This window comes from Oncorhynchus nerka, linkage group LG7 (genome assembly GCF_034236695.1).
Source record: "Oncorhynchus nerka isolate Pitt River linkage group LG7, Oner_Uvic_2.0, whole genome shotgun sequence".
NCBI lineage: Eukaryota > Metazoa > Chordata > Actinopteri > Salmoniformes > Salmonidae > Oncorhynchus > Oncorhynchus nerka.
In genome coordinates, this window is record NC_088402.1 from 79,120,365 (window position 1) to 79,140,910 (window position 20,546).

The 20,546-nt window shown below is 40.9% G+C and overlaps 1 protein-coding gene across 1 annotated transcript; it reads right to left on the bottom strand.

The window, feature by feature from the left end:
• Window positions 1-58: 58 nt before the first annotated feature.
• Window positions 59-15,612, bottom strand: LOC115132475 (carboxy-terminal domain RNA polymerase II polypeptide A small phosphatase 2-like). The gene is made up of 7 exons (XM_029665162.2): window positions 15,063-15,612; window positions 5,617-5,771; window positions 3,757-3,861; window positions 3,437-3,493; window positions 2,697-2,789; window positions 2,136-2,321; window positions 59-1,902 (listed from the first exon to the last, which is right to left on the bottom strand). Exons 1-7 carry the CDS (start codon window positions 15,121-15,123, stop codon window positions 1,777-1,779), a joined length of 783 nt encoding a protein of 260 aa, XP_029521022.1. The 5' UTR covers window positions 15,124-15,612; the 3' UTR covers window positions 59-1,776.
• Window positions 15,613-20,546: the final 4,934 nt, after the last annotated feature.

The window sequence follows — 20,546 nt, forward strand, 5'->3', positions numbered from 1 at the left end:
TAATTTCCTAATACACAAACAATTGACTATTCCACAAAAACACACACCGACAAGGAAATATAATCAAACTTTTATTTGGCAACGTTTGACCAGTTTGGCTCCAAAATACATGTATTTCTTTAAAAAAATAGTCCAATATTATTGAAAGTAGCAACATTGTATCTCAAACTCGGTCCTGGGGATCCCAAAGGGTGCACGTTTTGGTTTTTACCCTAGCACTAAACACAATGATCTGGCCTAATATGTGTTACTGATTTAAAATGTACATTTTGTACACTTTATTTTGTTTGATTATAACAATATCAATGAGGACAACTTAATCTACACAATATCAACAACCAGATAGCTTTGGTTATTCATTAGGATTGGACATTTCTTTAGTGGTCAACATGTAGCTAGACAATAAAAACAGATATTTAACATTCTAAAAACATACTTGATTGTATTTACATAAAATAATCCAGATTTTGCTAGTTATTTGTCATTGATCTACACCCTGAACTTGGTTATTGCTTTTTGGATAAGCCAATGTCGTTGGTATCATCTATGATGATATGAGGAGGCATTGGAAGGTTAAGAGATGTTTGAAAGGCACTCTTGGGAGGAAAATAATCTGTGGTGTTTGATTAACTTGTTTACACGATCCAAAAACTCTAGGCACAAATTATAATTTGGCAGATGTTTTCAATATTGTTGTTTCTATACCCTCACTTGTAGTGGGCAAATAATACACAAACAAATACACAAAATGTATAAGAAAAAAAGGCATATCATTTCAGAATTAAGAGTACCACAACTACATATCCTTTTTTTAATACAGTATTTGACCACATCCAGCATGGCATTAGGGTGCATATATCTGCACAGGCAGTGCATGATGTCTCTGACTGAATTTGAAAGGTACAGTTGTCACTTTTTAGCAGTCTTATTTATAAAACAACAAGTGCAATTTTGTCATTTAGTATTCCAAGGAAAACGTGTTAGACTGGACCAAATATTCTAAGAGCGACAATATAATATACTTTTGCTGAGTAGCCATGCATCCAGTATGTCTGCATTCAAGTGACCATAAAGGAATTAATCTTAAAAAATGTGGTCCTAAATGATCAACTCAAGAAGCTTTTTAAAGCTTTATAACATCACTGTATGCATGCTATTAATGGTATTCAGAAAAATACATTGATATAATGTATATAAAGTCTCAAACTTTATGAAGACTTTATTTATTCTAATATATTCAGTACTTAAATGGAGTGGCATTTTGCTTTGTTGGCCATTTTACAGTTAATAATACAAACATTTACATACGTATCAGTTAAACATTGAGTATGTGAGCATATACTAACTGGTCATATATCATGGAACATGTAAGGTTACATTCTGTTGGCATTCTGGATTTGACTGTGAACCGTATAACAAGTAGCACTGAAGTTTATCATGATTACAGAAGAGGATTGCATAGCGAGATTGGAAGATTATTATTTATTTATTTGACAAAATGCTAATAAAAATAGTTTGAGCTGCTTGCTTTTTGTGTTTGTTTACGAAAAAGGCACAAAGATACAAGTGTCCTGAGTCAGATCAGGCCATGCAGGCTTCTGGTTTGAAAAAAATAACCACTTTATTCATATTCATTTGGAATGACTGTAGTACTCTACAGTATTTTGGTAGTTCTCGCTCAGAACTATCAGACAGTGGTTGACATACAGAGAGATACTCAGAGTCAGAGAAAAGGCGTTAGAATGTCATGAAGTGCTCATCAGCAGGGTCCCTCCATCATGGTGCTCGTAGCTCCCCCAGTCTGGTGTAGACATCCTCTGCCTGACTCAGGTCCTCAAACACAGGCAGCAGGTGGAGCAGCTCAGCATCTTCCACATCATCAAACCAGGACACCACAGGAACCTGAGGGAGCATCAGAGAAACTATTCACTCACTTACTAATGCTTTCTTTGCAGTATTGACAACTGTATATTCTTGTCGTATATAACTACTAAATCCAAAAGTTAAGTGGAATATAAGGTTAGAATAGAATCAGAATGCAGTAGAATCAGAACTAGTATCCTATTAATAATCACTTTGAATCCTGAAAGAGGTCACATTTGAGTTGACAGAAGTTGAATGAAACTCAAACTCACAGCATTCTCTGGGTGGAAGATGTAGGAGGCAGGAGAGTTGTCTAGGATGAGGGTCTTATGGAGCTCTCGACCCAGCAGGCTGAGATCTTTGACGTAGCATCCCTGGTGGAACACACAGGACTCCCGGAACAACCGTGCCCGGAATACCCCGCACTGATCCAACAGATCAGTCACTGGATCTGCATACTGGGGGCAGGCAAAGAAAAGGGGGAAAAGGAGGAAGACCAGGATCAGGGAAGGGAGGAAATGGCAAGAGGAAGAAGGAAAGGGAGTTTGGTCAGGACTAACAAGGTGTCATCAAGGCACCAAAGCTACTAATAATGTAACTATGGGTTAGATTATGGAATGTATGCTAGCTCATAATATGCAAATGTACAAAGCAGTCTTTGGTACTACAAAGGTCACCTAGTGCATGGGGAAAAGGCTACAGAGGATTGTGAAAGAGAAAAAAGTAGTAAGACTTTCTAAACTAAAATACAAGAGTTTTTTTCATGAAGAACAACAAATAAATAGGCCAGATGTCAAGACAAGATAAGGTTTCGTTAGGTCTTTTCGGCTTACCTTGGCAAGACTGGCAGTGAACAGAATACACTCAAACAGCTCTCCCATTCGTTGTAGAAACTCATCCACATAAGGCCTCTTCAGCACGTATACCTGAAAACAAACACCTGGCATGAAGCTTTGGTAGCTCTTTTACCTGTGTAGTAACAGACATTTCTGCTTGTTACGAAGTATTTTAGCAATTGCTTTATAAATGAACAGTAATAAAGTATCTGGAAGAAAATATTTGGAAGGTAACATTAACTCTTTTCTTCCTCTGCTGTGTCCATTTTGTTCCCATCTCAGTTGCTGGTGGCTGGTTCCTGAAACAAGTAATCAAGAATAGGCCGTGCAGGTGTTAACCAGCCTATCCTGGATTACTTGAACCAGGCAGAGGCCCATGGAGAAGAATTCCAAACACCACAACAGTTATCATGTTGACCTGAAGTGCAAGTTTTGCATGTAGTTTTGCATGTACAGCAGACTCCAGTACATTTCAATATATAGAGTTTAAATATTATCTCTGGTACATTGCATTGGTGAGCAAAATGAAGTGAACTGACTAAGCTGAATTGAACTGTTTACTTCCTTTCCCATTCAACTTTTGTCCAGTAGAGGGCTCATACAGCGCCCATAACAAACATCTGTCCTGAGACACATCCCATTTTAACCTCGGCAAACACTGACCATAACACACACACAATACGAACCCACCCACCTCTACAAGCACACAGATAACATATTCAGATGAGAGATTTTACCTGGTGTGTGGTCCCCTCAATCTCCACAGGCACTATGAAATCTGCATTACTGATAGGCTGAGGAGAGAAGGAACACCGTGGAAGATTGTTGTTATGATGCTCCTGGGCTTTACAGTTATACTGTATGTAATTACATAGGATCAAATCCCTAAATTAAACGCTAAACTATAAATCATTCCGTAAATCAAACAATACACTTTTTTTAAATGTAATTCAAAATTATAATTAATTTCATGAAATATATTTTACATTTGCATTGCATACAAACACCCCTTACAAAACCACATGTAACAGTGAGTGGGTGGAAAAGCGGTAGCTACCTTGAATGAGCTATGCACCAGTGTCTCATCCAGGTCTATGACCACACATATCTTCCCCTGGTCCTGGGGTGTCATCTCAGGCAGCAGACTGGGCCCTGATGACAGCTGTGGCACAGGGGACATACAGGGTCACTATAGCTGACACAATCTCCAGCCAGTACTACAGAGTACAGTACAGGACTGTGCAGAGAACACCACATCTTATCCTTTTTACTAGGCTTTTCTTATGCTTAGTAAACACAGTGCCTCACTCTACAAGCACAGGGAATAACTGCAGTTGAAATTAAATCAAATGTTATGTCACATGCGCGGAATGCAGCAGATGTAGACTTTAATGTGAAATGCTTACTTACGAGCCCTTTACCAACAATGCAGAGTTAAAAAGTAAGAAAAATGTGCTAAATTAAAAAAGGAAATATGAACACAATAAATTAACAACCGGTACCATGTTAATCTGCAGGGTTACGAGGTAGTTGAGGTAAAATGTACATGTAGGTCGGGGTAAAAGAGCTCTAACAGTGTAATAATAGAATATCAGATTAAATTCAAAGACCCAAACAATACCCATGCTTCACAACAGCTACAGCGCTGCCTGGAGGACACTAGGCAATGTGAACAAAAAGAAGCGGCAATTGTACCGTTTGTCCCTCTTGAGATGCCGAAGCCATTTCTTCAATACAGTCCGAATTAAGATAACTCCAGATATATGTCATTCATTTTTACGTTTTTTGCCGAGATGGTCTTAGTCACGCAATTTTACATCTAAGATGTTTGGTGCAGTATATCTCAAGTGGAAATATTTGCATGAAAACCGAGTCGTTTCTCATTGACAATTAATTGAAGAATTCCTACTGTTGACCAATTACTGACGAAGGGGTGTATACTTTGGCTACTGAGCTTCGGCTTGCGTCAGAAAAACTTTTTGTGTGCACGAACGGCCGATAAACCCTTGCCGAAGACCAAAACATCACAAAATGTTGTTTTAATATATGCAGGAACTGTTTGGGATGGGAAGCATGAGGACGCCTTTACATGGCGCTAGCGCCCCTACACTGACAGCCTCACTAGTTGCTTGTGGGCAACACACAATTTGTCATTCCTCTGTACACTTCGGTTATGACGTACCAGGTACAAAATACTGTACATATCTAATATCTCCAACATGAACTAACATACACATCACATTATCCACTCTTTGTAGGCCCACTGCACCACTGTTTCGCCTTAGTGGATTGCAAGGCACTCAGCTGTCTTATCATCATAGGAGATTAATATGAACAGACCTAAACTACTCTGTATCCGCCTACAGTCATGGTTATAGTGTTCAACAAGTTCACAACAGGTGCAGCAGCCATTTTCTATTGCATCATGCTGTTATAACATCAACGGGCAATAATCCCACAAATTCTCACAGGGTATTGCTCAAGATAGGAAAGCAATCACTTGTGTAGTTATTGTCTGCTTATATATAATTTTCCTGTAATAAGCATGGCAGAGTTGTTAAACACTTGATGAGGAAGTTGACAGTTGTAAAATAAAAAGAAAGCTGAGCTAAGCCTGACCGTTGTTTGGGTTTAAAAATACTTAGCTAAACTGTATACACAAGATTCATGTCCTATAAAAAAAAGTATAAAACTAGCCAAATTACAATGTGTGAAACCTTGTGGTTAAAACCATTCATTTGTCATCTGCTTAAGCGGTCCCAACAAGCTTTGCAAACATAGCAAAATGCAAAAAGGACACTTTAGGCTACATAGTAGTCCCACACTTGTTTGAAATACAGTAAACTACAGCCCATACACGCTATATGGATAATTACAACAATGCAGCCGAGATGTTGAGAATAATATATTATGTTACCTTGACAACGTCCCCATTGTCCTGTGGCCCCAGCAAGGCATCTTGTGAAGGAGATGGTGGATTCCGGGCATCCTGTGCTCCTCTGAGGCAACAGAAGAGTGCTTTGAAGATGTTACAGCTCCTAGGCTTCTTCAGAGAAGATCTGCTCACCTCGCCTGTCACAAGACCAAAAAGAAGAATGCTGTAGGCCTATGACACAACCAAGCTTTTGATCAAAACTCTGAGTGATATATGGATTTGTCCCAAATGAAAATGCTATTCACCAACACATTATGGTGATTCCACCTGCAATGAAGGTTCTTATAATCCAGGTACAGATGTAGGATTTTTATTTGATCCCCCTGTAGCAGGAGAACTTTTAAAACTTGGAGAATGTTTAAAAAGGCTTTTGAAGTTTGTAATTTCCACTTTGACATTTCAGACTTGATTTTCCCTTACGATAAAATGTATCAACCCTTCCATGAATTTCATCCACATTTCTTTTTGTTGCAGGATTATCATCCTGCTGTAGCAAACTGGCTCAAGTTAAGACCTTACATCTGTAGATGTTAGGGAAATGTATGATGTGAATTTCTCAGGATTTTGCCATAAAGTAGTTAGGAGGATTTCCCCCATTTTGAGAGACATAGTTACTGCACACATGTAGAATGAACTCTGTGCTCCCTTCACGAAAGGCTTCCCTCTACACTACAGAGATGCCAGCCAGCCTGAACACGCACGCACGGACACAAGCACAGTTGGACAAACACACACAAATAAAAATCTGCCTTTAATGAGGTTGCTGCTGCTGCTGGAAGCTGGAAGAGGTTGGTACATGTTATATAATCATTGAGAGTGCGGGAAACCCCACACTCTTCACCAGGCAGTGACTGAGTCTCAAATGGCACCCTAATCCCCACAGGGCACATGTCAAAAGTAGTACACTATATAGGGAGTAGTGTGTCATTTAGGATACGGTCGGTAACTTCTGCTGTATAAAAAAAAAAGACAGACAGAAAACATTCCAACCGTTTCACTGACTCTCCTGGAACAAGATCTCTGGTTGGAGTGGAGCGAGCTGAAGCCAGTCACACCTCAATGCTCCAAGTCCCTTTGATCAGTCAATGTAAAAATGTGTCATAGTTCAAAGGTTACACCAGAGGCAAATAGCATTGGATATGCATAGCACCGCTGGTAATAGTATATAAAAATCGAATGCATGGATGGCTCTGATATACAAAACACAGATGGCTGTACTGACTAAAGCTATCAAAGGGATTAATAAAAAACTGATTTAAAAAGAAAAAGTGTGATTCACACATCTGAACACTGACTCTCCTGTGAGGATCCAAAGATCCGGTTACAGTGGATCAGCTCTACAGAGCAGGGGGGGGGGATTGATGTGTGGGTTTTATGACACCTCACGTCGATCGTAAATTGTAATGCAGCAGACCAACTGCTTTCTGGTCTCTAGTTTGGGAGAATGGAATGTCGTTGTGTTACAGAAGAGTGGCCACCCAAAACTTCAACATCTAACAAAGAACAATTGGACAATATATTTCAACATCCGAACGATGGGAATGATGAGAGATGGAATATGGTGATGTCATTAAAATGGATAGAAAAACGTTATAACGGAAACATTGTAACTTGAAGAGCTTGTACACTGTGTATATCAGGTTAACATCTAAATGTTGTAAAAAAAATGATGATTAAATATGAGAATACTTTCGTGAAGAAAGCAATGTGATTTTAGCATTCTAAATGATAATTGTTTTTCCATGCAAAATTATGCCGTCAGTAGCCACGCCCAAGTGAGCTCAGAGTTCGTGTCAGTGTGATGGAACCGCCATTCCGACCAGAGTGCTTAAAAGGACTCGCTAACGAAATTTACATCAGACCAGCGTGACAGACAGCGTGAGCTGAACGTTTCGAAATGGTTGGAACCTATGAAAACTAGACTAGAGAACGTGAGGCTGCGGTCCACACGTTGAAATGGTTAGAAACTTTGGAAACCAGACCAAAACGTGCCGGTTCGCTGCTGGCGTGTAAAGTGGTCGAGAGCTGAACCCTTAATAATCAACTAGGGATCAAGCAGACGGATGGTGTAAACCAGGCATCGCGAATGGTTAAAACTACAAGACCAGACAGTGTGGAACGGTGGCTACACATTACGAAAGGGTTAGAAGACCTGAAACCCTCAACACGAGTGAAGAAGGTAAAGACTAGACCAGAATACTCACAGTCTGCAGCTGTGCATGTAAAAGTGGTTCTAGGACATTTAACTCTCAACACGTGGGGGAAGAATAGGTCCCTCTGACCACCGTAGGTATGTCTGAAGTATCTACACTAACAAACACTCCAAGATCAAATAAGCATAAGGAGATTGTGACCTCTGGTGGACAACCAGAGACTTACATCGAACCACACCCCATAGACAGACTTAGTGGTTTCAACAGAGAGAGGACAAAGACATCTACGCATAAATATATACATTGCCTTTTTTATTTGAATGAGCGGTCGTTCATGTGCAAAGTATTCATATTTCCGTGAGTACAGCTTCCAAATGTATGTACGATATGTTCACGCTCTTTATCTTTCCCCACCCCCTTTCCATTGTGTAACAAGCAGTCATACCATGTCTGTCCACTAGGAACTTTTATCTCATGTAAGTGTGTATGGTATTCTGTGTTATTATTTAGTTAGTTAATAAATAAAATGATTAAATCAATTTGTGTAGTACTGAATATTCAAAGGGATAGGGTTCTTGGAAATCCAGGGATATTGCAACTGATGAGGTAATAATTAATAATTGACTGTTATTGATGTAAGAGATATCTGTATATCTTTAGAGTTTAAGTCAGGAGATAGTAACTCGTTAAATAACTTTTCCTGTGGTGCCCCAAATTCCTACTGAGTTAATTGTTACATGACTAATTTAATAGAATATCAATTAAAACAGTTTGATAAAAATAGTTATCGGATTAATGAGTCACATCACGACAACACTCATCATGCTTGTCATATTTTGTGAAGTAGTGTTAGTTATGAGACTCTCTCCTGATTCATAACCTCAAGCCTTGATACTATCTTTTAATTTCCCACCTATCATTCTCTTCCTGTCATCTTTGGGGGGCGTCTGCAGCAATTGGAATGATGATACTTTTGTAGTGTATGTGGACACCTGCTCGTCGAACATCTCATTCCAAAATCATGGGCATCAAATATGGAGTGGGTCTCCTCCACTCTTCTGAGAAGGCTTTCCACTAGATGTTGGAACATCGCTGAGGGGACTTGCTTTCATTCAGCCACAAGAGCATTAATGAGGTCAGGCACTGATGTTGGGCGATTAGATCTGGCTCGCAGTCTGCGTTCCAATTCATCCCAAAGTTGTTCGATGGGGTTGAGGTCAGGGCCTGTGTAGGCCAGTCAAGATCTCCCACAGCGATCTCACAAACCATTTCTGTATGAAACAGGATAGGGCATTCCCCAAACCGATGCCAAAGTTGGAAGCACAGAATCGTCTACAATGTAATTGTATGCTGTAGGTTTAAGATTTCCCTTCACTGGAATTAAGGGGTCGAGCCCGAACCATTAAAAATCTGCCCCAGACCATTATTCCTCCACCATCAAACATTACAGTTGGCACTATGCATTTAGGCAGGTAGCTTTGTCCTGGCATCCATCAAACCCAGATTTGTCCGTTGGACTGCCAGATGGTGAAGCATGATTCATCCCTCCAGGGAATGTGTTTCCACTGCTCCAGAGTCCAATGGCGGCAAGCTTTACACCACTCCAACTGACGCTAGGCATTGCGCATGGTGATCTTGGGCTTGTGTGCTGCTGCTCTGCCATGGAAACCCATTACATGAAGCTCACGACGAACAGTTATTGTGCTGACATTGCTTCCAGAGGCAGTTTAGAACTCGGTAGCGAGTGTTGCAAACGAGGACAGTTGATTTTTACGCACTACACGCCTAAGCACTCGTAATCCCGTTCTGTGAGCTTGTGTGGCCTACCACTTCACGGTTGAGCCATTGTTGCTCCTAGACATTTCCACTTCACAATAACAGCACTTACAGCTGACTGGGGCAGCTCTAGCAGGGCAGAAATTTGATGAACTGACTTGTTGGAATGACGATGCCATGTTGAAAGTCACTGAGCTCTTCAGGACAGGCCACTCTACTGCCAATGTTTGTCTATGGAGATTGCATGACGGTGTGCTTGATTTTATACACCTGTCAACAACGGGTGTGGCTGAAATAGCCAAATAATGTTGTTCATATAGTGTACATAACTAAGGAATTGGGGAAGAGTGTATGGGAACTCAAGATAAATCTTTTTCACTTGTAAAAATGTAAACATGTGTTTAAAGGCTAATTCCTCTAGGAATTCTATAGGATTTTACATGTTGAGTTCATAGAGTGATAATTTCCAATTCCACTCCTGTAAAAAAACATTGTCTATCTATATAAAAACATACAGGACACTGGGCCCTCGCCTGGGTGACATCATTCAACACATATAGAATATAATAAATAGAATAGACAGCCCCTCCCTGGGTCACAGGAAACAGATATGCCATGGGTAACAGGTTAAAAATTATGTAACTTAAAGCACTTGTGGTAACACTATTTGAAGGGTAAGGACTTCAAAGGCACTTTCGGACGGGCCATAGTAAACAGCAATTGAACCGGGAGAAAATCTGCCTACTGTGTGTAGAGACTAGAGGTCGACCGTTTAAACGGAATGGCCGAATAATTAGGGCCGACTTCAAGTTTTCATAACAATCAGAAATCGGTATTTTTGGACACCGATTTGGCCGATTCAATCTTGCAACCTTACAGTTAACTAGTCCAGCGCTCTAACCACCTGCCTCTCATTGCACTCCACGAGGAGCCTGCCTGTTATGTGAATGCAGTAACCAAAGGTAAGTTGCTAGCTAACATTAAACTTATCTTATAAAAAACAATCAATCAATCATAATCACTAGTTAACTACACATGGTTGATGATATTACTAGTGTATCTAGCGTGTCCTGCGTTGCATATAATCGATGCGGTGCGTATCGTTGCTCCAATGTGTACCTAACTATAAACATTAATGCCTTTCTTAAAATCAATACACAGAAGTATACATTTTTAAACCTGCATATTTAGCTAAAGGAAATCCAGGTTAGCAGGCAATATTAACCAGGTGAAATTGTGTCACTTCTCTTGCGTTCATTGCACGCAGAGTCAGTGTATATGCAACAGTTTGGGCCGCCTAATAGGCCAGAATTTTACGTAATTATGACATAACATTGAAGGTTGTGCAATGTAACAGGAATATTTAGACTGGATGCCACCCGTTAGATAAAATACGGAACGGTTCCGTATTTCACTGAAAGAATAAACGCCTTGTTTTTTCGAGATAATAGTTTCCGGATTCGACAATATTAATGACTTAAGGCTGGTATTTCTGTGTGTTATCATGTTATAACTAAGTCTATGGTTTGATAGAGCAGTCTGACTGAGCGATGGTAGGCAGCAGCAGGCTCGTAAGCATTCATTCAAACAGCACTTAAGTGTGTTTGTCAACAGCAGTTTATAACTTCAAGCCTATTAACTTCCGAGATTAGGCTGGTGTAACCGATGTGAAATGGCTAGCTAGTTAGCTGGGTGCGCGCTAATATGTTTCAAACGTTACTCGCTCTGAGACTTGGAGTGGTTGTTTCCCTTGCTCTGCAAGGGCCGCGGCTTTTGTGGAGCGATGGGTAACGCTGCTTCGAGGGTGGCTGTTGTCGATGTGTTCCTGGTTCGAGCCCAGGTAGGAGCGAGGAGAGGGACTGAAGCTATACTGTTACACTGGCAATACTAAAGTGCCTATAAGAACATCCAATAGTCAAAGGTTAATGAAATACAAATGATATAGAGAGAAATAGTCCTATAATAACTACAACCTAAAACGACTTACCTGGGAATATTGAAGATTCATGTTAAAAGGAACTACCAGCTTTCATATGTTCTCATGTTCTGAGCAAGGAACTTAAACATTAGCTTTCTTACATGGCACATATTGCACTTTTACATTCTTCTCCAACACTTTATTTTTGCATTATTTAAACCAAATTGAACATGTTTCATTATTTATTTGAGGCTAAATTGATTTTATTGATGAATTATATTAAGTTGAAATAGGTGTTCATTTAGTATTGTTGTAATTGTCATTATTACAAATAAATAAATAAAAAATCGCCGATTAATCGGTATCGGCTTTTTTTGGTCCCCCAATAGTCGGTATCGGTATTGAAAAATCATAATCGGTCTACCTCTAGTAGAGACCAGCGGTCCTGGTTGTTGTCAGCTCGAATGTTGTCATTAAAACAATGGTTGACAAGATTAACTCTGCTCATTGGTTAACCTTGTGCATCGGCCGCTCAAGACTTCAGCTAATTTCATCTTTTGGTGCCTCAAGAGCAGGGCCAGCGGCGCCGCTTATGGGAGCGAGCACCAGGAACCACACTGCTTGCGTTTCGCCGCCCGCCACGCCCTACTCCCATTGAAGTCTATGACACCTTTGGAGCCTGTCTGTAAGCATCTTAACACATTCATAAAGAAGCTCTTTAGCATTTCAGTAATGTCATTGTCAACAACCACATGTTGAAATCTGCAGTATTCATGTTAGAAATGGGCATAAGTACTTGAACGGACGTCAAAGCTTGATCTTTAACCAGAGATACATTTTCTTCAAATAACATAAAACTATTTGGTGGACTGTGCTTTGTGGCTGCCCAAACAGGCAAGTGAAATTGTCCCGAAAAAAAATGTTGACATTTTGTCTTGAAGCCAATGTTAATTTGCTTTGACTCTAGTGTTCCAATTGCACATCTGCATTTGCGGAGCACAACAAAAAAAGAAACCAACCCAAGCATCGCACAGTTCTTCTCCCTAAATTCCCTTTCCCCTCCTTGTGTCATTCACTCGATTGCCTTCCGACCGCTCACTACACACGTGTGCTGAGTGTGCACACAAGCTCCTATAGAAATAACTGTCTATAAAAATGTATCTAACTGATGGGATACACAAGCTATATACTCCTTGCCAGATGATGACAGTTTTATCACAAATTCAAAAATGGACTGGTTTATTGATGTAGGAAAATATGCATTCCAACAATGAGCTGCAGATTAGGAATAATTGTGTCCCATCTAGTTTCCACTTAGGCTACTTTGCAAACTGCTAGTGCCATTTAGAATTAGTTAGCCTAGGCTATAATCCCCCTAATATAGACAGGTTCCACACTGAAAATATGCAAAAACATTAGTTTGATAAAGACATATATTTTCACCAGAATCATTAAGCATTCATTACCATGCAGTGTTCAATGAATTTTAGAAAATTCTATTCTAACTGGCCAAATTGATCCCCGTTTCAAATGAACACTCTTTGAGAATAACTTTCCCAGACTCGAGATGCGCATCACTTGCACTGGCAACTTTTTCATTTGGAAAAATATTCTGATATATTTTATTCTGTTATATAACATCATGTTTTTTTTACAATAAAATGTGTGTCTTTTTAAAAAGATTGTTTTCCACAATATAATATAACCAGTTGATAGTATGGTTTCAATAATTTAATCTTAAATGGCACTTGCTTTTTTATTGACTGAATATGGCAATTTAGCAATTAGGATTTGTTATCTGTAACGGTTATAATAAATGAAGCATCGTTGCACACTGTTGGCATAAACGTATAGATAAATGTGCACATATGTTTTTCCAGTGCAGGCCTTGTGTTCTAAAAATATACTTTTTTCCATTGGAGATCTCGGGAAAAAAATAATAATGTGAGTACTTGAACGGTCAAAAAATTCTAATTCATGTGGTTGTTGGCATATGCATCTATGAAATGCTCATGTATTGTTTATGAAAGCATTATTAATGTGTTATGAAGTCTCCCTTATGTAGCTACCCTTCAAATAAAGTGTTACCAAAATCGTTTAGGGCTGACATGTATAGGCATATTACCCAGCAGCTTACAGCTTACTTAACTGTAAACATGATTGTTGTTGTGGATTTCCTTTATAAACACAAACATAACATGCTAGTGCCAAAAAGTCATTTTAAAGGATAGGATAGCCTATTCCTGAATATATCGAAACAAAATTCTAATAAATGAGAGAAAAAAAACAATCTATAATAATCAAATAATCGAATCTATTAGATTTGTATCTGTTGAGCAAACATAGGATAACCCTGCTGCTCCTATCACACATAATCAGGTATTGTAAATCAACCATAACCATACAGCAGTACCCTGCCCTCCAATTCAAACCCGAATGCCTGAAGCATGAAAACAAAGATTCTTTGAAACCGCGCTTTACAATGGGCGGCGGAGGGCGTGTGCTGAGGGGTGTGCTTGTGCATTCCACTGTCAATATCGACCGCGGCACCTGGCATTTCTACGGTTATGTTTTTCATCCGCAACCGTTGTTGGTTTAATTTCCAACAGCAAATTGTATATCATACACCTGCCAATCTTTGTATTGTATAGGCCTGTGATGTGGTATTTTTATAATAACATTAGGATAGCGTGCCACCCTGCGCGCATTGATCTGCCTTGATGTGTTTCCAGCCTGAGCCTGCGAACAAAAACAAGACATGGCTGTGCTGTGCTGTGTGTATGGCTGCCTAGAGACATATGCGACAAAGTAATAAATGGAACGGCGACATACAACAGCTGGACAGATATATGAAAAACACAGGGTAGGCTAAATTTGGGGTTGGTTTGGTTGAACATTTTACACGCAAAATTATTTGTCTGTCAATTAATGAAATAATAATTTGGTATTGGATGTTGTAGCCTTGTTTTGATCGATAGAAATACTGTAGCATCAACAACTGAATCATTTGATTGGTCTTGAAAATCCAATCATGTAAAATGGGAAATAAATATTGATTTGAATTGTTTACAGTAGGCAACAAACAGTGACTGAATATTATTGGCAACCTTGAATTCGTGATGACAAAAGACATGTAATGCGATACGGTTTTTCAAATAGCCTTTACTCTTACATTGTTAAAAATGTGTTTGTACCAGAGGGGTTTTCCCCTTCCAATTATGCAGGTGTTCCATAATACATTTGAAAACCAATCCATGTTCAGCATCAGTTGCATGTGGCGGCTTGAATCATCATGAAATATAATATTGATATTCAACGTAGTCTATTTATATGCCAGATTAATCCAATGTGTACATATCCGACCGTGAAGAACAACAGTGAGCTCTAGAATGTCGCGCGCAATATCCGCGACGTTGGAACTGTCAAATGGACGCGCTGGGAACATGTTTGCATCAACGTTAGAGTGCTTTCATTTGATTACTTAACGAAGCTCCTCCAAATCAAACTAACCTTTACCCTTCTAGTTAAACCCATGATTAATCAGAACAAACAATAAAAACCGGAGCATATCATATTCTTACCTGTTTTCGGTGACAATTGAATGTCTTCTTTTTGCACTTGAGTGATGATAGAACTTTCCATCTGACAAGCACAGAGCCCTCAAAATCCAATCCGTTCCCCAAACAGAGATAAGCAGCCTTCATTAGGTTATATTGACAAGGTACTAAATGATTGCCCTGATAACTGTCATCCGTGGCTTTGTTGGATATGGAAGACGCTACAATTCATCACCAACAATGCTTCTTTATTTCTTGCTTCTTCTGGGAGGGGCAGGGCGCTTGGATATGTTTTCGTCTTTGCGTTTTCCTCGGCTGCGCGTCTCGGTTTACTTTATCGCTAGTATATTTCGGAACCGAACGGCCCCTTCCTGTCTCTGCGAAGACCTCACTTTTCGCTCCAACAACATGGAGAATACAGGCGAAAGAAGAAAAACAACCGAGGAAATGGGGCAAGGGGCGGTTTCAAGTTCCCCTTACTACAGATAAACAACACCGTCAAATTGATATTACCGAGAGGAGGAAAAGAAAACAGATTACATCGGCGGACATATTTCTCAAAAAGAGAATTGGTTATGAATATAATTCGATTTTAAATGTGAGATGTATTTTTTTTTTCTGGGCTTTGTTTTTCTTCGAATGGGACACCAAGGGCGCCTTGAAACCGTTGCTCGTTTCGGATTGGATCTTTTCAAAGTGGGAGTTGCAAAGGCATTCCTCGCCATTCTGCACTCTCCACACCAAAATATGTTCCAGAGCTGGTTTTCTTACGACTGAGTGTGCATTTATGATTGTAATAAATTTGATTAGTAAATTAAGCAATTTTTTTCTTCGATATATCATCATTATAATAATAATGTTTTTATTGATATTGTCATTGATAATATTATACATATTTAGTTAATTGAGACACAGGACTTCAGTAATTGCAGTAATGACTAAGAAAAAACAGAACTTAAGCATTCAAGTTTATCCACAGTATATGATTGTTTCCTTACAAATAAATATACAATTTTTGCTAAATATAATGTTTATGTCCATCATAACTAATGGTAATCTGTTTAGTTGATTTGTTGTAATTTTCCAGCACTCCAACATGACAACACTTCATCATATACAGATGAAGGAAGAGGTAGCTAGCTAAGTATTTTTTGTGAAATGCAGTGCTGCACACATCACATACAGTGCATTCAAAAATATTCAGACCCCTTCACTTTTTCCACATTTTGTTACTTTACAGTCTTATTCTAAAATTGATTACATTTTTGTTTTCCTCACCAATCTACACACAATACCACATTATGACAAAGCAAAAACTGAAATATCACATTTACATAAGTATTCAGACCCTTTACTCAGTGCTTTGTTGAAGCTCCTTTGGCAGCGATTACAGCCTCAAGTCTTGTTGGTTATGACGCTACAAGCTTGGCACACATGTATTTGGGGAGTTTCTCCCATTCTTCTCTGCAGATCCTCACATGCTCTGTCAGGTTGGATGTGGAGCGTCGCTGCACAGCTATTTTCAGGTCTCTCCAGAGATGTTTGATCGGGTTCAAGTCTGGGCTCTGGCTGAGCAACTCAGCGACATTCAGAGACTTGTCCCGAAGCCACTCCTGCGTTGTCTTGGCTGTGTGCTTAGGGTCGTTGTCCTGTTGGAAGGTGAACCTTCGCCCCATTCTGAGGTCCTGAGTGCTCTTGAGCAAGTTTTCATCAAGGATCTCTATGTACTTTGCTTTGTTCATCTTTCCCTCAATCTTGAGTAGTCTCCCAGTCCCTTCCTCTGAAAAAAATATCTGCAGCATAATGCTTCACAGTAGGGATGGTATTAGCCAGGCGATGAATAGTGACTGGTATCCTCCAGATGTGACGCTGGGCATTCAGGCCATCTTGGTTTCATCGGACCAGAAAATCTTGTTTCTCATGGTCTGAGAGTCCTTTAGGTGGCAAACTCCAAGTGGGCTGTCATGTGCCTTTTACTGAGGAGTAGCTTCCGTCTGGCCACTCTACCTTAAAGGCCTGATTGGTGGAGTGCTGTAGAGGTGGTTGTCCTTCTGGAAGGTTCTCCCATCTCCACAGAGGAACTCTGGAGCTCTGTCAGATTGACCATCGAGTTCTTGGTCACCAACCTGACCAAGGCCCTTCTCCCCCGATTGCTCAGTTTGGCTGGGCGGCCAGCTCTAGGAAGAGTCTTGGTGGTACCAAACTTCTTCAATTTAAGAATGATGGAAGCCACTGTGTACTTGGGGACCTTCAATGCTGCATACATTTGTTGGTAACCTTCCCCAGATCTGTGCATCGACACAATCTTGTTTCAAAGCTCTATGGACAATTCTTTTGACTTCATGGCTTGGTTTTTGCTCTGACATGCACTGTCAGCTGTGGGACCTTATATAGACAGGTGTGTGCCTTTCCAAATCATGTCCAATCAATTGAATTTACCACAGGTGGACTCCAATCAAATTGTAGAAACATCTCAAGGATGATCAATGGAAACAGGATGCACCTGAGCTCAATTTTGAGTCTCATAGCAAAGTGTCTGAATATTTATGTAAATAAAGTATTTCTGTTTTTTATTTTTAATACATTTGCGAAAAAAAGAGAAAACAACTTTTTTCACTTTGTCATTATGGGGTATTGTGTGTAGATTGATGAGGGGGAAAATAATTACATCCATTTTAGAATAAGGCTGTAACGTAACAAAATGTGGAAAAAATGAAAGGTCTGAATACTTTCCGAATGCACTGTACCTCCTGAGGTGCATTTTTATTTTTGATTGTTGTCTAAAAATAAATTTCACCAGCTCCACAGAACACACTGAAATGGATGAACAAATGTGTTTCTTATCATTTTGAAATGCTCTTGACACTGAAATAATGTGTAACAATAACACCTTCAACAGCAACAGAGGGTGAATTTCAGAACACACCTGTAGTGCAGTAAGGGCTGAGTGCTCTGACTGACTCTGTGTGATGTGAGGCAGGTGTATACTGTGACTGGAAATACATGGAAATAAGATAACACATTGATGAAATGCTTATGGACATGCACACAGAGAGAGGGACATACATCAGGAAATTCTGCATCTCTTTTGGGTGCAGCATGTTTTGGAAGCCAACCTGTGTATTCTAACAGGAGCACTGAGCAGAGGACGCAAAAGACGGAAGATGTTGTTTCTTTATGACTAAAACCCAACTAACAACACTGGAGCAGAGAGAGAGAAACTCTGGGGCCCTACTGCCAAAATCATGGATCCGGATCAAAACGCCAACCACAAAACTAAAGCATAAACAAGAATGGCACAGCTGTTTGCATTCCTGCTTTCGGACTGTTTTTACACAGCAACACAGATGCATTGTGAATGTATGTCAAATTAGCATCAACTGGATGACCTGGAAAATGTCATGAGGCTCAATGTAAAAAAAATGAGGCCACTGATGACACAAATTAAACTTGAAATTGTTTCTCTGTGCTTGTTTTCTGGTCTGTCTGTCTTTAAAGTGTCTCTCTCCTGGTCATGTTGTCTTTGCATTCCTCTGAGCTATAAGAGCTGAGAGAGAGAGAAAGGGACTGAGAAAGAGAGAGAGACAGAGAGGGAATGAGAAAGAGAGAGACAGAGAGAGGCATGGAAAGGGACTGAGAAAGAGAGAGAGAGAGGGACTGAGAAAGAGAGACAGAGCGAGGGACTGAGAAAGAGAGAGACAGAGAGAGGGACTGAGAAAGAGAGAACTACAAAGATGGAGAAAGAGAGAGAAGGGCAGCTGATGCTGATGCCCTGTTTTGACTATGAATTGCAAAGTGACACACAAGAGTGTGTAATGGAATGGAGAAGTAATGGAAGAGCCATACGATGACATACTATCGTTTCCATATTTAGCAGCAGTAGTGTATCTATCAATTTGGCATCTTCATTTCAAAAGATGAAACCCAATTGTTAACTAGTGAAAGAGAGTAGTGTTCTACCTGTGGGAAACAAACTACACAACTTGGTGAGACCTGACAAAAATTCACCAAACAAACATTAGAAGTGGAGTAGGGAGAGAGGATTAAGGACAATGAAGAAAAAGTGAAGAGTAATTCAAATCATCATGCGACATTGCTTTAAATCATGTGTTTTTATTATTGATATTAAATCAAATTATGTAGATTACAAATGAACCATTATGGTGGCACACTTATACTGCAACTAATATACAAGTAGCCTACATGATGTTGCAAAACAGCACAGCTGTCACGCCCTGACCTGAGATATCTCTGTTTTCTTTATTGTTTTGGTAAGGTCAGGGTGTGACTAGGGTGGGTATGCTAGTTTTTGTATCGTCTAGGGGTTTTGTATGTCTAGGGGTTTTGTAGGTCTAGGTAGTATGTATGTCTATGGTGGCTTGATATGGTTCCCAATCAGAGGCAGCTGTTGATCGTTGTCTCTGATTGGGGATCATATTTAGGTAGCCATTTTCCCTGGGAGGAGATACTGGATGGAGCAGGACCCTGGACGCAGGTGGGGGAGTATCGCCTTCCTAAGGAGTAGATAGAGGCAGCGAAAGCGAAGCAGACGAGGAGACGAGGAGATTGGCTGAGTCAGGTTGGAGACCTGAGCCAACTCCTCGTGCTTACCATGGGGAGCGTGTGACTGGTCAGGCACTGTTATATGCAGTGATGCGAATGGTGTCTCCAGTTCGCATTCATAGCCCGGTATGCTCTATTCCAGCTCCTCGCATTTGCCGGACTAGAATGGGCATCCAGCCAGGAAGGATGGTGTCGGCTTAGCGCTCCTGGTCTCCAGTACACCTCCTTGGACCAGGATATCCTGCGCCGGTTCTGCGTACTGTGTCTCCGGTGTGTCTGTACAGCCCAGTGAGTCCTGTGCTAGCGCCCCGCACAGCCAGGGCGCAGTGTGCCAGCTTTATGCTCCAGATCTCCAGTGCGCCTCCACAGTCCAGTACGTCCTGTGCCTGCTTCCCGCACTCGCCTGAGGTGCGTGTCACCAACCCGGTACCACCAGTGCCGGCACCATGCACTAGGCCTCCGGTGTGCCTCCACAGTTCAGTACGTCCTGTGCCTGCTCCTCGCCCTCACCCTTAGGTGCGTGTTCCCAGCCCGGTACCACCAGTGCCGGCACCACGCACCAGATATCCAGTGCGCCTCCGCAGTCCAGAGCTTCCGGCGACAGTACCCAATCCAGAGCTTCCGGTGACAGTACCCAATCCAGAGCTTCCGGCGACAGTTACCAGTCCAGAGGTTCTGGCGACAGTTCCCAGTCCAGAGCTTCCGGCGACAGTTCCCAGTCCAGAGCTTCCGGCGACGGGCCACAGTTCGGAACCTCCAACGATGGGCCACAGTCCGGAACCTCCAACGACGGGCCACAGTCCGGAACCTCTAGCGGCGCGCCACAGTCCGGAGCCTCCAGCGGCGGGCCACAGTCCGGAGCCTCCAGCGGCGATCTGGGGTCCAGAACCAGACCCGCCCCCGAGGGTAGATGCCCACCCAGATCCTCCCCTATAGGTTCAGGTT